The sequence below is a fragment of the Chiroxiphia lanceolata genome, chromosome 21 (assembly GCF_009829145.1).
Source record: "Chiroxiphia lanceolata isolate bChiLan1 chromosome 21, bChiLan1.pri, whole genome shotgun sequence".
Classification (NCBI taxonomy): Eukaryota; Metazoa; Chordata; class Aves; order Passeriformes; family Pipridae; genus Chiroxiphia; species Chiroxiphia lanceolata.
In genome coordinates, this window is record NC_045657.1 from 5672387 (window position 1) to 5690909 (window position 18523).

Below are 18523 nucleotides of genomic sequence, written 5' to 3' on the forward strand. Positions count from 1 at the left end.
TTCAGAACACAGAGAAATCTCCTTTTCCTGCAGTTTTAATATACCTGCTTCAATTATGATTGTATCCCATTAAACTCAACAGGCTCTTCAAGCTGACACTCTCCTTGGCATTGCAAGAAGAAAAAACAGCATTAAAGTCTTATTATTTGGAAAGAAAGAGCAAATATTTACTGCAGGAGCTCAGTTCATCACAGAAGACTGCTATGAGGGAGCATGAGTGATTTACTGCTTTCATTATTCAGGTTAAATAAATCTCCTCCTTTCCAAGCTATTGAATGTAGAGTTATGCTGGCAGAGTGGATTACATTTGATCTATGTACCATGACAAGTACTGAAAATTGTGGGCTTCATTGCTGTATTCACCCACTCCTTCCTGAACAAGAGAAAAAAGTGTCAATACACAGGAGCAGCCTTTGCTCTGCTCCTCAGCATAAGAAAGCACAGAGCTGCTCCTGAGCTGTAATGAGTGTGGAGTCTGACTCCATGGAAACTGAGATAAACTCCTTTTAACTCTTTCAACTAATGATCAGGGTGTGGCGCGAGACAAAAATTTTCCTACTCGTGAACATTTTATTTGCATACATCAGAGTTCATGACAGGCTTGCATTAATGCCAACAGAGGCTCAGGGTTTCTTTATTTTTAAGCACAGGGATGAAATTTTAATCACTGTGGAAGAAACAGCGTATCTGATTCACTCTGGTTTCTGTATCATCTGAAAATTAGAGTATTTAAATCTACTGTAATTGCCTCAGAAGAGCAAGAAGATGAATTTCTTGCATTGCTCAGCAGATGGGCCCCTCTGATACCAACCCACAGGCTTTGCTCTGGGTTTCTCTCGTGCAGTTTGGGAGGCTGATAAGTGCTACAAGAACCTGGGACAATGTTTAAGAGGTTCTGCTCCTCGCTGGGATTCCTGTTATCGCTTCATCACAGCCTGCTACTCTACACACACCACACCCCAACACAGCCAAACCACCACAGAAAAATCTGAAAAATGAAACCCCATAGTTTCCAACCACTGCTCAAAGCACAGGAGCTGTTTTGTTTATTTTATAGCCTGCTTAGTCTATGGACGTGTCAGCAGACCCATGGAAAACTCCCCATGCAAACAAACCCTTTAAGTTTACATCAAAACCCTTTAAGTTCATAATTTTAACTCTGGGAAGAGCAAACCTTGTTCTATACCATCACTAGCACCAAAGGTGTCACCACAATTGTCACCTAAGTTAGAAAACAAAGACTAAGTTTCTAGCACGTGTTGCCAGGAAATTTAGAAACAAAAACCACAATCAATGAAGGAAAGTTTTATTTTACTTGTAATGCCCACATCCTAAGATTAAAGATATTAAAAAAAATTAGCTGCAAAGAAAAAAAGATAGAAGCAAAACAAGAACAGATTTTAACACCTTTAGGAAATCAACAAAAAAATAGGCACAAGTTTACATTCATTAGTTTCAGATATGGCAGAGGAATGTTCTACTGAAGAGGGGTAAATAAAATCCTGCTTTCCCACCGTCCTGTATGAGACAGCACAAGTCATGCTCTTCAAAGCCACACTGATCTTGTAGAGACAAGGCAGATTTTTCCTCATAATTTTTTATTAATGTGCTTTAAAGATCCTAAAGACCCTCCTAAAGCCATTTGGCGTAGTCCCTACATACATACTAAAGTACCGAGTATGTACTTTAACCACTGCTGAAGCTTGTTACAGCCTCCACATAAAAAATGAAAGTCATGCATATTTTAAATTCTGTTTAAGCATCAGAAACTACTGAGGGATTTTATTTCAGAGCTGCTAAGCCACTTTAAATCCCCATCAGTGTTAAAATCTTGCGAGTGTCAGCCCAGACTGATTTAACCCCTTGAGAATAAGGGTTCATCATAAAAAGGCAAATGTCTCATCTCTAGGGATTCTACCTGAATATGTATCTCTGCTACTAATGCTGAAGAATTTCTTTTGCTAAACATAATATGCTGGGGAAAGGATTTTCTAGGGATGTCAGGAAGCCAGAGGGCAGGCAGGTGTTCTGACATAACCTTTTACTCTACCCAGCAAAACAAGTGAGTCCGAGACAGTCACCATTTGGGCTGAGCCCTGCTCTGGGATCAATGGAAGCAGCCAAGCCCCTGCTCAGGGTTGGATCCAAAGGAGCTGAACACAGCAGGTCACTGACCACCACTCCTGAGGTCAGGAGAGTTTCTTCCATAGGAATAACTCCTCTGAACCCACTGGTCCTTGCAATTCCCTCCTTGCAACTCCTGCAAACCCCTTTCTGCCTTTCCTCTTGAGCTACACTGGGACTGGGGAGGGACAAAGAGCAGCAATGAAATGAAACATCCATCCCAGTAAAGATAAAACCAGTTTGTCTGGGCAGACTGCCTTGGCTGGGGCAGGGCCCAGTCAGTGTTGTGGGCAGAGAGGGAGAACTCAATGCTCAAGAAGCTGTGGAAGTTTCCGAGGCAGATTCCTGTTTACCTTCACTGGGAGGGCAGCAGTGCCCTACTTGCAAAAAAGGCTAAGGAAAAGAAAAGCATCAAGCTGTAATAAAACAGTCTTTGTTCATTGGATTGATTAGGAATTTACAATTTCTCAGCTTAAAAAGCCACAGTGCAAGTTAGTGTTTGCTTCGGGGGGACCCTGTTTCAGCCTCCTTTCCTGCAAGGCTGCAGAAAGCCCAAAGTCAGCAGCCAGTGTTCTTGTCTGTACACAAAGCAGGCAGGCTGCCCGAGCACTGAGGCCAAAAGACACTCAAAACAGTAAATAAATACACATAAAACAACTCTAAAACTGAGCATTTAACAGCACTGATTGTTTAGAATCACAATCCATCTTGTTACATTAATCTTCACATTTTAGCATCTTTTTAACCACTGTACAAAAGCTGCTGAAGTGACTCTTTCTTCTACACCAGCCATACAAGAGCACAAAGCACAATAACCATTTTTTTTCCTGCAAACTAACTTGCCTTCAGAATATACCATCCTTTTGAATCACAGTTTACACGTAGCAGGCGTGTCGTGCTAATACAATATCCTCTGTTTCTCCTCCTCCTGCACACTGCCAGGAGCAAGACACCTCAGAGACCTTTCCTAGTTTCAACTGCTGTCTCTCAAGTCCTTCTCATAACAGTTTATTCCATGCAGCCTCACTTTGGGCAGCTGCTCCTCATTTCTGCCTCAGCATTGTCCTGTTTATTGCATTAATCTGGTTTTCAGGATAAGCCACATCAGCCTGATGTGCTTACAGAGCACCAGATGTTAACGTGCTCTACACTTACCCTCTTGCAAACATCTCAGGAACATTTCAGGGAACCACAGAATGTGTCAGGTTGGAAGGGACCACAGTGGGTCATCTGGTCCCACCTCCCTGCTCAAGCAGGGTGACCCCAAGAGCACATGGCACAGCACATTTATCTGCTCCTTTTACATCCTCCTGTTTACTTTTTTCTCTGTTTACTTCCTACCTGCTTTTACCACACTGGATATCTGAAGAGAGACAAGAGATCTGTATTCTCCAAGCCCATGCACTGACTTTCCACTCATATGGAAATTCCAGATTCTTACATATTTATTTTTTTTCCCTTGCAAAAATATGGCTGGATAAGACTTGGGTCTTTTACCTGGAACAGAACAAGGGGCACCCAGTCAGCCTGGAACAAAAACAGTGAAGCTCATGTTTTTGTAGAAGTCCTGAAGACCTCCCCATTCCAAGGGTGGGACTTGGAGCTTTATGTAGACTGAAATAGGAGAAAGCACAGGCTGGACCTCAACTTCACCTCTGACACTGCATTCAGAGGACTCAGCAAATCACTGCAAACCTCACACAAAAGCCAGGACTGCCTCAAGTCAACAGCATGAAGCTGAGTCAGGGGAGGTTTAGGTTGGGTATTAGGAAAAGGTTCTTCCCCCAGAGGGAGGTTGGGCATTGGAACAGGCTCCCCAGAGAAGTGGTCACAGCACCAAGCCTGTCTGAGTCCAAGGAGCGTTTGGACAACGCTCTCAGGCACAGGATGGGATTCTTGGGGTGTCCTGTGCAGGGCCGGGGGTAGGACTTGATGATCCTGATGAGTCCCTTCCAACTCAGCATGTTCTGTGATTCTGCAAGTCCAGCACACTCCACTGCTGCTGGCCCACATGAGTATCCAACTCAGCTCACATCCCAAAGCAGCCAGATTCCAGGTGCTGGCCGTGCAGTCAGGACCACAGCATTTGAGGAGACCCAGCCCCAGCAGAACCACATCATACACCCACACACTCTCCATCATTACCCAAAGCTCTGTTTGTTAGGACTGACAGACTATCAAGAGTCATTTCCTCTCTAGAAGCTTAACCCCAGCTCTGCAACTATCTGCACACACAACCCCTTTTGTGCACACATCCAACCTCTACACCTCTGACCACCTTGTGCATAACAGCAACAGGCACCACATTACACTGCTTCCCTCTTGCACACACCCCGCACCTCCTACCCAGCAAAAACCTGCTGCTGGCTCATTCTGAAATCCAGCAAGGCACTTCGATGGATGGTAAACACTTTGTGCATGCACAGGCAGGATGCAAATCCCCTCCTCACACTAACTTGCCCTGGGGGCAAACACAGACCTCAGCAACCTCCTAAGCAAAGATTACCACAGCACAGACCCCGTCATCTGGTCTGCAAAGAGCAGCAACACCAAGGGAACAGACCAATTTCCCTAGAGCTTCAGACTGCATTTTGCTTCAGTGCTTTACAGAACTATTTCTTCCTCCCCAGGAAAGAAATTCTCCCTAGTCACATTGCATGTGTTAACACAGGGAAAGTAAAAATCAGCAGTAATTAATGTCTGTAGGAACACAGCAGAGAGGACCGGTAATAAAATCCCAAAGCAAGCAAAGCCTCCTTCAGAAGCTAATGGTCAAGTGGAGAATTTACTAATGACATTCCTGTTCCCACACTGTAAACATCAGGAATTACCTCCCAGAAAACACACACAGGCAAAACAGGAACGTATGTTTGCCCTGTTCAAGAGAATGGGCAAAAATCTGGGCCCCGGGCAGTTCAGGACACAATGTATATATGACACATTAAAAGTAATAATGATAAAAAGAACAGGAAGGTGGAACAAAGAAGAAATTCAAACCATAAGCTGGCAAGTGGTCCTGGATCCATCCCAGCAAACACTACTGGCTACAAAAAGCAGAAGGTCCCGCCAGGTGTGTTGAGACAGTCTTGCTGCCACCGCTGCACGCTGCAGGTAGTTTTATCCACCTCTGGGAGGAAAAAGGTCCTTGTACAAAAAGTGTTTTCCTCCCCTGACATCAGATGAGCTCCTCCTTCAGTGGCTCTGTTTCCCCAGGGAGCGTGCCGTTCATCTCCGGGGAGCTCTCGGTGCCCAGGTATCCCAGGAGGATCTCGCTGCGCCGCCGCGACAGCTGCAGAATGTCTTCTGCCAGCAGCTGCACCGTCGTGTACCTCACGTTGTCGAAATCAAACATGTCCTTCAGATACTGCACTATCTGGTGCTGCAAAAAAAAAAGGGAAGGTTTACAGTCAGGGGACCTCCTTCCACCTGCCAGCACCAGCTGCCTGGACTGCAGCAAGCAGAGAACCCCATAAGGAATTCTGCACATCTGCCATCCAAGCAAAGACCTGCATCGGGCTGGGGATTACTCTGGTGGATAGATCCCCTCATGCCTCTGGAACAGGACAGCAGAGCTCCTGAAGCCAGGAAAGCAATGCTGATGGCCATGGCAATACCCATGCAAATGTTTAATGGATGCAACACGTTCTCATGTCTCACGTCTCCTAACACTGTCAACCAGAACAAGAGGATTCAGGCTTTCAGATCAAATACAAAACTTGTAAGATCCTCTGTACTCTTAGACAAAATATTCTTTTAGCATATGCACCCATAATCTTTTCCAATACTGATGGTATAAATTGATCTCATCACACATTTTTGCTGTCAGCTACAGTAAATTCTGCTGGGAATCCTTATCAATCTCAATTCAGCAATCTGCATCTCAAAACCAAGTGACTTTCAAAAGGCTTTTGTACAGAGTCAAGTTTCTTAACACCACATCAGTCACCAAGAACACACAGCTGCAGCTCTAAGCCAGCAGACAGGAGTCCCACACAGCCCAGGTACAGAAAAGCCACCTTACCTTGAAGAAACTGCAGACTTCAGAGAGCTGCTGCTTGGGCCCCAGAAAACCAAAGGCTAGAACAGGACTGACATGCTCCGATACGGAGTAGAAATGAGAGATAAAGCCATCTGGTACCTGCCACAGGGAAGGCAAGAATTGGTTGGTCTTCATTCTCAACAGAATTAGCAGCTTATTCCATATCAGCTACCAAACTCCCTGCCAGAAAGCACTGAACTTCAGTAACTGAAGTTCAGAGCTATTAGGAGCATCTCTTCCTGCAGAACTAAATTTATCTTTTAGATCCCTTGAAGGATTACTATCTTCATGTTTTTAAACTACTATTTCAGGAGCAAAACAAAGAGAAGAAAATGAAAAGCAATCACCAGTCAGTCTTTATAGCCTCTATTTAAAATCTCCAGCCCAAGCCAGGGAAGGAGATGTAAATATCCAAAACAGAGCTACTGCAGGACAACACCAGCACAGCTTCCAAAGCTCTCACTTTTCTTTGTGCCACCTCACAGGGCAAGCCCTGTGGTACCAGCTGGCTGTGGGATCAAGCTGAAAACCTGCCAGAGGCCACAGATCCTGTGGCAGAACTGAAGTTGTGAAGTTGCAGCTTCCTGTTCCCCAGGTCTATGAACTCATCCACTGCGATACTTTAGAAAGTCACAGATTTAAACTCATCAAGTAATAACTAGTCAGCATCAGTGCTGGGGAGTGAAGAAGTGGAGAATGTGAACCTTCCTTGCTCACATTAAGAAAAAAGGGAGAATAAACTCCATCTGACAGAGTAAAATACTGGCATGGCACTGGAGCAGTGACAACAGGACCCCAGTGCTCTAAAGCATCACAAAGAATGTGACTCAGTTCAGTCTTCTATCACTTAAGATTTTACATTTTGTCAAGATCTAGGTGTTCTCCTTTCATCTTTCAAATACATTAGATCCTTTCCCTTTTAATTCATCTTGCTTACCATCAGAAGCCTCCTTTTTGCTTTCAGAACTGACCAGCAGGCAGTTGCCAGAGCCTACAATAAACAGAGACTATCAGTTACTGGGATAACATTAAAAAAACCTAAAGTTTACCAACACATTGATGTCAAAACATCAAAGCAGTGGCCCTTTTGTGCCAACAACTCTTAAAATGACAAAATTGAAGTGAACTGGAAACAGATTTAGCCACTCCAGATCCATTCCAGAGAAGCCGAAGGGCTTTTTAAATTTCTAATATGATCTGACATAGTTGCCCAGCAGCCCATGATCCACTGTAAACAGACAGCTGTTAAAAGGTGCCTCCCAACCATCTTATTCTCACTGTATCAAACTTAAACATGCAGCTGAGGGCCAGGACTAGAGGGAATCACTGCAATTTGAGCATCAGTGTCTGGTGAGGTACCACCAGAGTGAATGGCCACATGCCAACACACGTATCTTTCCCTACATTTTGATCCTCTTACTCTCATTCATAACAATTTGTGTTGCCATCTTTTAACATCTCCACGGCATCACTGATAAAGGGCCCCCAGAGCAATAAGGTCTGGTTGCCAATGAGATCCTTCCAAAACAAGGAAGGCTTTCCTGTACACAATTTCCAGGTAGCAGAAGATGGTTGTTCAGAGCTCCAGGAAAGCACGGTATTTACAAAGAGAGAATTCAGCTCAGCCAAAGCAGACGAGGTTATGCTCTTTTCTAGCCCTGTCACTGAGATCTCAAGGCTCAGCACAAGGACTCCCTGTTTCACACACCGTCTCCTTGAAGCTGTCGGAGAGCCAGCGGTTGCGCAGCACGGCCAGCACGGAGGAGGGCGGGTTCTCCAGGTCCTCAAAAGCATCCATGAGGATGAAGTCCAGCACAATATCAAAGAAACTCATGCACACCACCTGTCAAGGGAGCAGAACAGTCTGTAAAGGGAACAGGTTTAAAAAAAAAAAAGAGACTTCACGCTTTTGGTTTGAAGCAACAAAATGTAGCTGAAGTCAATGTAATCGTATTTCAGCAGCAGCTCTTTCATTCCTGGGCCATTCCCACATATCCATTTACCACAGAATCACAGAATGGTTTGGGTTGGACGGGACCTTAAAGATCATCCAGTTCCATCCCCTGCCATGGGCAGGGACACCTCCCACTAGACCAGGTTACTCAGAGCCCCATCCAGCCCTGGCCTTGAACACCTCCAGGAATGGGGAGTCCACAACCTCTCAACAATTATCTTCCAACTCCTCTGCAACTCTGCAAAGATAACGTCTTTACCAACCCCTCTTCCCTCCAGCTCCTGCTGAGTAGTCGGCCAGGTCTCTTGTCTCAGTGCGTAACGCAGCATCTCCTCGTAGCTTTCCAGGAAAGCTTTGGGATTCTGGGAGAGCAGAGAAACAAAACACTTCAGAAGGTACAACAGCTGTGGGCACATTTCAGCAAAGTTTGACTACTCTGATTTGAGCTCTCATCAACATCACAAAAGTCACCAGCATGCAGATGAAATTTTCTTCTTCCAACACGCTGGACAGACTCTGGGCTGGGATGGAGGAGCAAGTGTCCCCTGGCTCAAGACATAGCTTAGTTCTTACACAAACTTCCTACCTTTTCAGCCTTTGTCATCAGTCCTATCACCATCTGCTTCCCAACCTCCCCAAAAAACAGTTGATTGCTTTCATCCTCCAGCAGCTCCTGCAGAGGGAACACAGAAGTCGTGTGAGCACCTGCCCCCACACAAATCCTGAGCTGGGAGGAAGGAAAAGGACAGGACTTGAAGCAGTGCAAACCTGCACACACCAGTGTTGTTAACCTTGAATTAGCTGGAGTCTAGAAAACAAAACTGCTCTCTCCAGGACACAAGTTCAAAATAAGGTTGAAAGACTGGAATTGTCAAGAATACTGGAAGCTGCTGTTCAGGCTCCATACACTGCCAGGAAGAGGATTGTGGGAAGAAGGAAACCTTGCTCCCCCACCTCAGAGGTCTGACACCAGCTCATTTGAAAGCTCATAAGTGGGAGTAAAAGTTTCTGGGCAACTCTGAATTTCCCAAACTTTAACTTCCCAGAACTAAATCAGCATCAGTGGCCATGTAACCATCACTCCAGCTGGGCACAGGGACCAGGGGATCCCCCCTCTTTCCAAATCATACTGATCAGAATGGGATTACAGAATTAAGCAACGGGAGTTTGGGCTGGAGGAGAACGTGCTGCCACATGCCATGGAAACCTGGGAGCCTGGAGCTGTTCTTACCTGGAATGCCTGCCTGACACAGTGTAGCTTTGCCAGGAAATCCTGGTCACTGTAGCAGCCAAGGAGCTCGGTCCTAGAAGGAAAGGGGAAGGATTGTATAAATTCCAGTACACCTGATGTCGGTGTTCCTACCAACAATTGGTCCCCTAAAACCAAAAAAAGATGAATTCCCAGTCTATGCGTAGGAGAAAGGAAAAACCACATTCCCTTTGTCCAGCTCCCTGGGGAACCACAGCACCTCTGCCAGGCTGTTACAGTGCAGGGCTATGCCTGTAAAAGTGTCCCAGAATGGTCACATTCCTATTACTAATTTCCTGGGACAATTACTCTTTCTTAACATGCGTGTCCTAAAATCTGGGGCTAATTCCCTGGAAAGTCCAAACCAGCAGGAAGGATGCTGTGAATTTAGGGCCCCGTTTCTCTGGTAATGGGGCTGCTCAAAGGCAAATGATGTGTTGACACTGCCCAAAAAAGCCTCGACACAAGCTGGCCCCTCACCTCAGCGTCCGGCAGGCGACCTTCCCTTCCTTCACCAGCTGCAGGGCTTCTTCATATGCTGCCACTGGCCTGGAGAGGTGAAATGGCATTTCCTCAAAGGGGAGAGAGTCAAAGAGCTGCAGAGGTGGCAAGAGACATGGGGAGAGCAAAATGATCTTGTTAAATATTTGCAAATACTCAGAGACCGCACACAAGCAAGATGGACCTGCGTAGAATCACAGAATCTTCAGCTAGCAAAGTCTTTCAGTGACAATTATTTCAGGCAAAGATATTTCTTTTCCCACCAAAAGCTGTCTCAGCTCTGACACAGCTCAATATCCCCTAAAATTTACACAGCCAAGTCACCTTATGTTAGATAGCAATACTTTCCTAGCTGTTATATCATGTTTTCTATAGTAGACAGGAAGATGACATGGAAATGCTGGTTGGAACAGCCTGCACCACCCCCCTAATTAAAAAGCTTTTCCTAACGTCCATCATGAACCCCCAGCTTGGGGCTGTTGCTCTGAGTTTTAATCGTCTTCCTCTACCCAGCTGTGCTTGGCTCTGCTGCCTTTGTGCCTTCCCTCCAAGCAACTGGACTGTGACACAGCTGGCACTGCACTCACCTCTGCTGCAGAGAAGAAGGAGTCCTCAGAAGCTGAGCTGTCCTCATCATCCGTCCGGAGCCGCAGCGATCCGTCCGCCAACGGGAGCATTAAAGTCTTCTCTGGAGGAGGGAAGGAACCTGGATGTGTTGGAGTTCATGGACTACCATTCCTCTCCGCTCCTGTGCTCTCTCCCACCCCCACAAGCAGCCCTGTGTCACTCCTCCATTGCCTGGCTTACAGAAAAGATGTAAAACCAGACAAAACCCTGCCATTTTAATGCATCTCCACCCCAGGTGCCATACCCAGATCCAGCAGGATGCTGTCTGATGGGAGTGAGGATCCAAACTCTTCCTGGAGGTGGTAGGCTCGGTGCAGGAGGGACTCCAGCTTCTCAGCAAACTCCCTTTTCTGGGACTCCTCCTTGAACATACAGAAATGCCACCCTTAGTTAGCCAGCTGGGCAGGGGCAGATTGACAGCATGAAATACGGGAGGGAATTTTCAGTAAAAATGGGATTTACAGTTTGCAGATTAAATGATTAAAAATAAAAAGAGAGAGGAGTCATTAATCCTACAATGCAGCTAATAATGCACAGGGGAGAGAAGCTTCTATACAGCCTATTCAAACCCTCTGGCTTTTGAGCGTCACAGTTTTGTTTTCCTGTTAAAAAAGGAAGAAAGAACTAAAGAACTTTAACCTGCCATCCAGAAAAACAGGTATTTTAATGAGTTACAGAGCACTTAATTCTCCTGACTTGTGACTTTAGCCTAATTTCAAGAGGAACTCCTATCAGGAAACCTGTGTTGAATATAACAGAGTATCCAGAACTGGATAACAGAGTAAGAGTCCTTGGATTAAGGTGCTGGGCATAAGCAAAGTTTGCTGTGAGCAACACAGGAGGATAGGAAAAAAAAAAAGGGAGAAAAATAAGACTTACACAGTATCCTGCCTTCATGCCCCTGTGTTTGCATGAGTATCTCACCCAGAAGACAGAAGCATTAACAAGAAGCACAAAATCTATTTTGATAAGGAATCCACTGGTTTTTAAGGCAGTTTTAGAAATCCTACAGGACTCTTCAAGGAGAGCCAACAACAGCAATATTTGACTTGGATAAATATTATCCAGCACAAAAGACAAATGTCCCACAGACTTACTACACCAGGCCCTGTTTACAAGGGACTGGGAAGACTTTTTGCCAGTGAGAACTGGAGATTTGGGAGTGCATCAGCTTCCACAGTCCTGAGCTACAGCAGCTCTTTTTAGCTTTGTGGCTGTCACTGAGCCATTCTAGGTTGAATCTCCTCTTATCCCAGGTCTTCCCTGCATAATCCTCAAGTCCAAGACAGCAAGGGGTTGTCCTAAAATACTGGAATTCCCAGGAATCTCAATTGATTCATCCCCAGGAAGTGACAGTGACCGTCAAGTTCTCCACTTTCCAATGCATTAAAAAATGACAGAGACAGCACTGGCAGGCAGAGCAGTGCTGAATTCATCCCAGCCTTTTCCTACCACAGGCTCTGCCATGGGAGGACACGAGTGACAGTGAGTGACATGAGGCTGGAAGGTGGGTAGGAAAGCTGGGGAACGAGGGGGCGAGACATATCAAAAAGAGAAAGAAATTAAAAACACCCAGTCCCCATTGCATAAGGAAGCTGCAGATACAGACAGCTCTTAAACAGAGTCTGGCCTGACTCTGCCCTTAATTTGCTGTCCTTTTAACCTCCCTCTAATTACTCCTTCCAGCACCCAGGCTGGCCTTTCAGCATGTTCCCCAGCTGGCCACTGCAAGGGAACAGCGGGCACCTACCTCTGAAATATTCTCAGATATGCTCTCCTGCTGTTTCCTGCTGTCCCAGGGCACAGGGGTGCTGGTACTGGCACTGTCCCTCTGCCTGATGCTCAGTGCCTGTTCCCATTTCTGCAGGGCCTCCTCAAACAGCTCCATGCCTGGAAATGCAACCAAATACCAGCTGTGAGAGTGCCAGGCCACTCAGGAACAGAAATACAGGATGAGTCTTTGCTCACTCAGACAAACCAGCAAAGAGGGAAATCTCTCCCCAGCTGAAAGGATAAAAGTATTTCTTTCCCAATATGGTTTTTTTTTTGGATTAAAGTTGAGGAGAACATCCCCAAATCAGTTAAAACATCAACTGTGTTACTTCCAAAATACTTCCAAAATGCTGTTCTCCCCACAAGATGGGCCTGTTGCTCGAGAACAGTATTTTGGAAGTAAATTACTCACTGACAAAAGAGATAAATGTATTTTTAGGAGAAGATGGGATTTTTATAACTAATAAGTGACTGAGTTTAAGTTGAGAACATGAGAGAGCTTCCTGTCAGAGCTCTACATTGAGCTGCTGGTGCTCTGTGTCAATTCCCACCCTTTTCTTGCTCCCACAACTCCCCCAGGGTGATGTCCCCCTTGTGCTTGCTTACCTTGAACATAGAGGCTTTCTGCACTGGCATCCCCAATGGCTCCAGCATCTCCCATTGCCTGGGCCTCCCACATTCCTGCGGGTGTTGGACTGGAGGAGTTGACAGCCACCATCTGCAGGGAGGGAGCAGAGGGCACCAAACTCAATTCTCTCCAAAGGTAGCCATGGTAAGACCACACAAACACCAACAACAGTTCAATTTTAACAAAAAGGCATTTTCCTTCCCCACGTTTGCCCTTGGGCTTCCCTGTATTGGTGCTCCCTTGCCTGGAAAGGGGGAGATGTCAAGGGTTACTGCCCTCGCCCTGCTTGGGAGACGTGCTCAGGAGGGGAGGCAAGGTGAGAATTCCTGCCCTTCTCCACCCAGCACCACAATGGTGCCTTTGAAAGCACAGAAAGTTGTGTGGGAATAACCTTCCCAACCAATTTATGCTGAAGCTTCATTAGGAAACTTGAGCTGTACAATGATGAGCACAAGCAGGAGAGCACTGATAGAGGTGACAGCCTGGGAAAGCTCCAAAGCAATCGCTACCAAGGCACCAGGATTTTGATGGAAAGCTCATGTCAGCCCTAGCTATCTGCACAGAAACCACTGGAAGTCGGGGGGAAACAACCACAGTCCAAATAAAGGAACAGATTCCCAGCAAAATTACAGCTGAGGAATCCCCAGAGGGCAAGGAGAATCCTCGCTCTTCTCTTTGAAACCAAACCCTCTCCAGGGAGGGCTGAGCACTACAATCCACACAGCAAAGTGGCAGCTTTGTCCAATTTCCCACCAGGGCATCAGTGTCTCCTGAAGTCTGACCCAATAAAGTGCTGAGTTCAAGACTATCAGCGATCAGTGTTTGCATGTGGCTTAGAGAAACTTGAGCCTGGTACTACAAAAAAGCTGCAATAATCAGCTCACAGATGAATTCTTGCCCCACCTCCATTGACTGATCCCTGTGGAGTGTTAATAAATCCCTTTGACATCCAGAATTGCAAATCATCAGTGCACTGGATGGCAGAGAGGAGCCCCAGGAAGCAGATGAGACCACAGGTAAAACCTGCAGCTGTGCAAGGGATGAGCTGTTTGTCCATCAAGGAACATGAAATCAGTAAGAACAGTATCACAGACTCAGCTCCCACACAATGAAGGGGGTATGGGAACAGATCCCTCCCTGTGGGAATATCCCCACCCAGGCACCAGCAGTGGAAAAAAGGAATTCAGATAGTTTTTTATCTAAAGAAAAACAGACTTCAGCGATACAAAACCTGGGACAGCATCTGTGGGAATGGAGAAGCCATGGGGGAATTAAATGGATGTTGAAGTCCCTGCAGGGGGAAAGAGGCCAGAGCCTGGTCCTCGCTGACACGTCCCATCACATCCCAGTTCCCCAGGGAATGCTGGAGCAGGGCCGTGCCGGCACTGCCGCCTGCTGGAGACACGCTTGGGACCGCACAGATTTTGGCAACTTTTGATGCTTTAACTAAATACAGCAATAGCTGCACATCCTGGAGGGTGCTGGGGCTCAACAGATCCCTTCCAAGGGGTGATTTTTCCCTCTCCTTCCCCAGCAGTGCCAACCAGCCTCCGAGCCCGAGTGATGCCAAGGGAGGGTTTCACCATCACAGAACTTCAGCTGTGCCCCTGCTGCTCCAGCAGAATGTGAGGCTCTGAGCAATGGAGATGTAAAACAGGTCCTGAAGCCACAAACACTTCCGTTTTGAATCTCACAAGAGATGGGTATAATCACTGATGGCTTCTCCTGCCTGGCTAAGCCTGAATTACCTGTATTTATAGGCTGCTTTTGGCTTTGGAGGAGGTAGAACGACAAGGCTGTGTTTTCAGCCTGTGCTGTTTCCTGAACAGAGCTATCAGATTTTGGTACTCAATTTGGTTTTGACAACAAAGCAACCTGTGATCAGCCCCAGCACAGGAGGGGCTGTGCTGGCACAGGGGCTGCTGGGCCACCCAAACCCCCACCATGGAGGGAAGCAAAGAAATAAACATTGCTGTGAGACCCAGCAACAACCCAACCTCCCTCCTTCAGCGGGTCACAGAGAGCCCCAAGGAACTGTGCCCATGTCCCACAGGGAAGTCCCTCCTGCAGCTCCTTGTTGGCCAAAGAACTGGGATGTTCCCTGGAGTTCTTGGCCACAGGAAATTGCTGCTCTGATTTCATGCAAGGAACTCCAGACACTCAGTGCGAGGTTAATGACAGAACCCGCCCTACAATTACACTGTAACCTGTTCTGCTCCAAAGGCTTTGGCATTTTCCACTGGCCAGCACAAGCCCAAGGACTTGGTGATCTCGTTACAGGTCCATGCACTCACATCTCCCAGCCCTGCCAAGAAGGTCCTTACCGAGGCGAGGCTGTGGGAGGAACTGGAATGTTTGCTGGGCTCAATGGAGGAAATCCCGCTGAGTGTGTCATTGCTCTTGCTGCCAGGACTCTGGACTCTCCTGCTGGAGTAGCCTGCAGTTGGGAAGGTCACACAAAAACAGGACTTCAGGCTCAGGTGATTCGAGCTCTGAACAGGGAGGGGAACATCACCCTGTCCAGTGTGACTGCGAATGGGCAAAGCAGCATCCAATACCTAAAAATAAGTCATGGATCTTCTCTGTGCTCTGTTTTTCTATGAAACACTAAGAAAACTGCTGTCAGTGGGAAACTGAGGCTGAGGAATGAATTCACTGCTTATAGATAGCAAGAAGTAAGTAGAAAGAACTAAGGAAAAACTCTTCCACCTTCCCTCTGGCCAGGTAGAGAACAGACATTGCTCCCTTGGTTATTATTAAAAATGCCTAAAGATTTTCATACGCTTCACAAAACAAATCCTTAATCTCTAAAGTGCTTTGCTGAGGACTTTGTCCAGTTTTACTCCAAATATCAAGCAAGTAAAGAAGCTGCCCAAGGTCCAGGAGCCACCACAGAGCTGGACAGACACTCCTGACTCCCCAGCCTGGCCCAGGCCACCCTCCCCTCCCCAGAGCCCAGCACAGGACCCTGGGTGAGGCGTCACATTGGCATCACCAGATCAATATGCAGCCAGGTCACCCTGTGCCTGGTCATTATTATCAGGGAAAGCCACAGGCTGTCTGCAGGAAAGGAGATCGGAACTGCAAACCTTGATGAAAACCTCAGTGCCACCTTTTTGTCCCCAAAGACTTTGAGCTCAGGGTCTCTCCTTTTCCTCCCCAAACTCTAATGTTCATGGCACTGAGCTTCAGGCTTCTCATTTCATTCTGCATCAAAGCACTACACAAATGCCTTTGCTTTCCCATCAGGAACTTCCCGTGCCTCCCTGAGCACCCTCACAGAAGGAATTGGGGGATTTTCCCTTTGTGCAAAGCCGACCTTTCTTCACAGAGGAGACCCTTCTGGTTGGCAGGATGGGTACTGTGATCCCTCCTGGTTTAAATCCACATTTCTCGGGAGCGATTTGCTTCTTCCGACGGCGACGGCGCTTCAGCTGATGAGCTGCAAGAGCCAAGGCAACTGTCCCGAGGGCTGTGGCAAACAGCACCTTCCTCAGGCCTGGAGAGAGTCTCAGCTGAGAGAACACAGACTTTGAACACAAAAGATAGGAAAGAGCAACAGTGAAAATCCAATTCCACCACCTTTTTTTTTTTTTAAAAGAAAAAAAAATACAGTGTTAAACACGAGATACCTTGGCTTTCCCCTCCCACCCACAGGCAGCGCCTGCCACGCAACTGAGACTCAGCAGCAGAGAAACTGCAGAGCATCATCTTGACAGGACCTGGAGAACTTAGTCTTACCACAACATGCTGCCAAATTTGCACACAGCCCATAGCAGATGCAATCCCAGTTACCCAAATCTAGCTCTGAACCCCTGGCGTGCTTTATAAAGCTGAGCTTTATTGCTCCGAGTGTTGCATTGCTACAAGTGGGAAATATGTTACCCTTCTTTCAAACAAAAGTCTTTTTTTAGCACCTCTGATGAAGAGAGAGGTTGAACTCAGGTGTTCCAGGGAGGGATGTGGGAAGAGCTTTCTCTCCCCTCTCCAAGCCCACCCTGAGCAACTTTCTTCCACCAGCCCAAACCCTCCCAGCAGTTCTTCCAAACCCTCAAACTGCAAACCCCCAGTACCACCCCACTGTGCCTCCATCCCTCACAACCCCACAGAGCAAATCCAAGGACTGTGACGGGAAAGCCTTTTGTTGTACCTGCCCAAAAGTCGTGTAAACAAACACGGGGATCTCTGCCACGGTCATGGCCAAGGCCTGCATGATGGACATTCCCTCTGTCCTCCTAAATGCCATGTCTGCACGGGGACCTTGGCACCTCCCGGAGCTGCCAAGGGGAAGGGCACTTGTGGGGGCTGTGGGAGCTGCTCACAAGGGAATCCAGCTTCTCTCTGACATCTGGCTCCAAGTCCTGGGGCTGGCCTTCATCCAGCAATCCTCCCCCTGTGGGAAGAGGGGAAAAATTAGGTGAGTGAGTGACACACGGGGCCTGCCCCTCCTTGTACTGCACTTCACAAACCACACACTGGGTCACTTGAAGCAGCAGTGCCCAGCAGGAGATCTAAACCATCTTCTCACCAACAGCAGCAATTCTTTTGCTTCTCCTACAAACCACAGGGGCACATTCCCAAACTGCTCCGCAGCAGCAGCATGCTGGGATTTGATACCTGCCAGAGGTTTCTACACACACCAGAGCTGGCTGCACATGGCTGGGTGGACTTTGTTTGCAGTCTCCATTTAAGAAACCCACCCCAGTTATTACAAATAACAACACACATGTTTTCACTGTCAAAACTCTGCTTTCTGTTCATCACAGCCCTCCTCCAGAGGCACCGACCAAGGGGGGTTTGAGCAGGAGTTCACTCAGAGTTCTGCCGGGAGCTGGGCCGGAGGGATGTGCTCAAGGGCAGAGCTACAGAGAGCACTGATGTGTGACCCCAGAGCTGTATGACGATCCCCTGCCCTGCCCGACAACCCCTCGCCCCCCACTGCCAAAACCCACTCTGGGACCACAGCAGGGAATGGTCCCAGGGCAGGGGGAGCGCGCGGAGACTGGACACGGGCTCCCCACAAGGTTAAACACAACGCTCCGGCCACAGCACAGCTGAGAACAGCGAAGTGCCAGAGACCCCGGGCACAGCAAACAGCCTGGGGTCACCGCGCCGGGACGGCACCGCGGGAGCCGCTCCGTCCGCGCATCCCCCCAGCCCCGCTTTACAAACCCCCGGTGCGGGGAGCGCCCCGCGGGACCCCGCGCACCTGCACTGCAGCACTCGGGGCCCCGCCAACGCACCCGCGGAGCATCCACGCACCCCCACATCCCGCGCACCCCCGAGCATCCCCCCCGCGCCAATCCCCGCACCCCCATGCCCGGCTCCACCCGGGGGTCCCCCTCTCCTTTCTTCCCCCCTCTCCCCAGCCATGGTGCGGCCCGGCGGGCAGGTCAGGGCAGGGCTGGAGAGAGGCCCCCCACTCACCGCTGCAGGGGCTGGGCGGGCCCCGCGGGCCGGGCGGGCCCCGCCGGCGGCCCCGCTGCCCGCCATGGCCGCGGAAGGGCAGCGTCTCCTTCCCCCGCGCCGCAGCCCCCCCGCAGGCGGGGCCTCCGTGAGACCACGCCCCCAAGGCGCCCTCACGGCCAATGGGAGCGCACCCGGCTCGGGGGATGCGGCGGTGGAGCG

The 18523-nt window shown here is 48.3% G+C and overlaps 1 protein-coding gene across 2 annotated transcripts; it reads right to left on the reverse strand.

Annotated features, from left to right (window-relative positions):
• Positions 1 to 633: 633 nt before the first annotated feature.
• Positions 634 to 18373, reverse strand: MIGA2 (mitoguardin 2). Of its 2 annotated transcripts, none has more exons than XM_032707964.1 (16): positions 18323 to 18373; positions 17046 to 17288; positions 16215 to 16425; positions 15220 to 15332; positions 12874 to 12985; positions 12245 to 12384; positions 10739 to 10856; positions 10455 to 10555; positions 9847 to 9962; positions 9349 to 9421; positions 8704 to 8790; positions 8381 to 8479; positions 7872 to 8006; positions 7101 to 7154; positions 6146 to 6262; positions 634 to 5503 (listed from the first exon to the last, which is right to left on the reverse strand). In XM_032707964.1, the coding sequence occupies exons 2-16, from the start codon at positions 17139 to 17141 to the stop codon at positions 5300 to 5302; spliced, it is 1776 nt and encodes a 591-aa protein (XP_032563855.1). In that variant the 5' UTR covers positions 17142 to 17288; positions 18323 to 18373; the 3' UTR covers positions 634 to 5299. The 2 variants fall into 2 exon arrangements, with proteins under 2 accessions (XP_032563855.1, XP_032563856.1); XM_032707965.1 differs by having other exon boundaries at positions 4006 to 5503; positions 10739 to 10853.
• Positions 18374 to 18523: the final 150 nt, after the last annotated feature.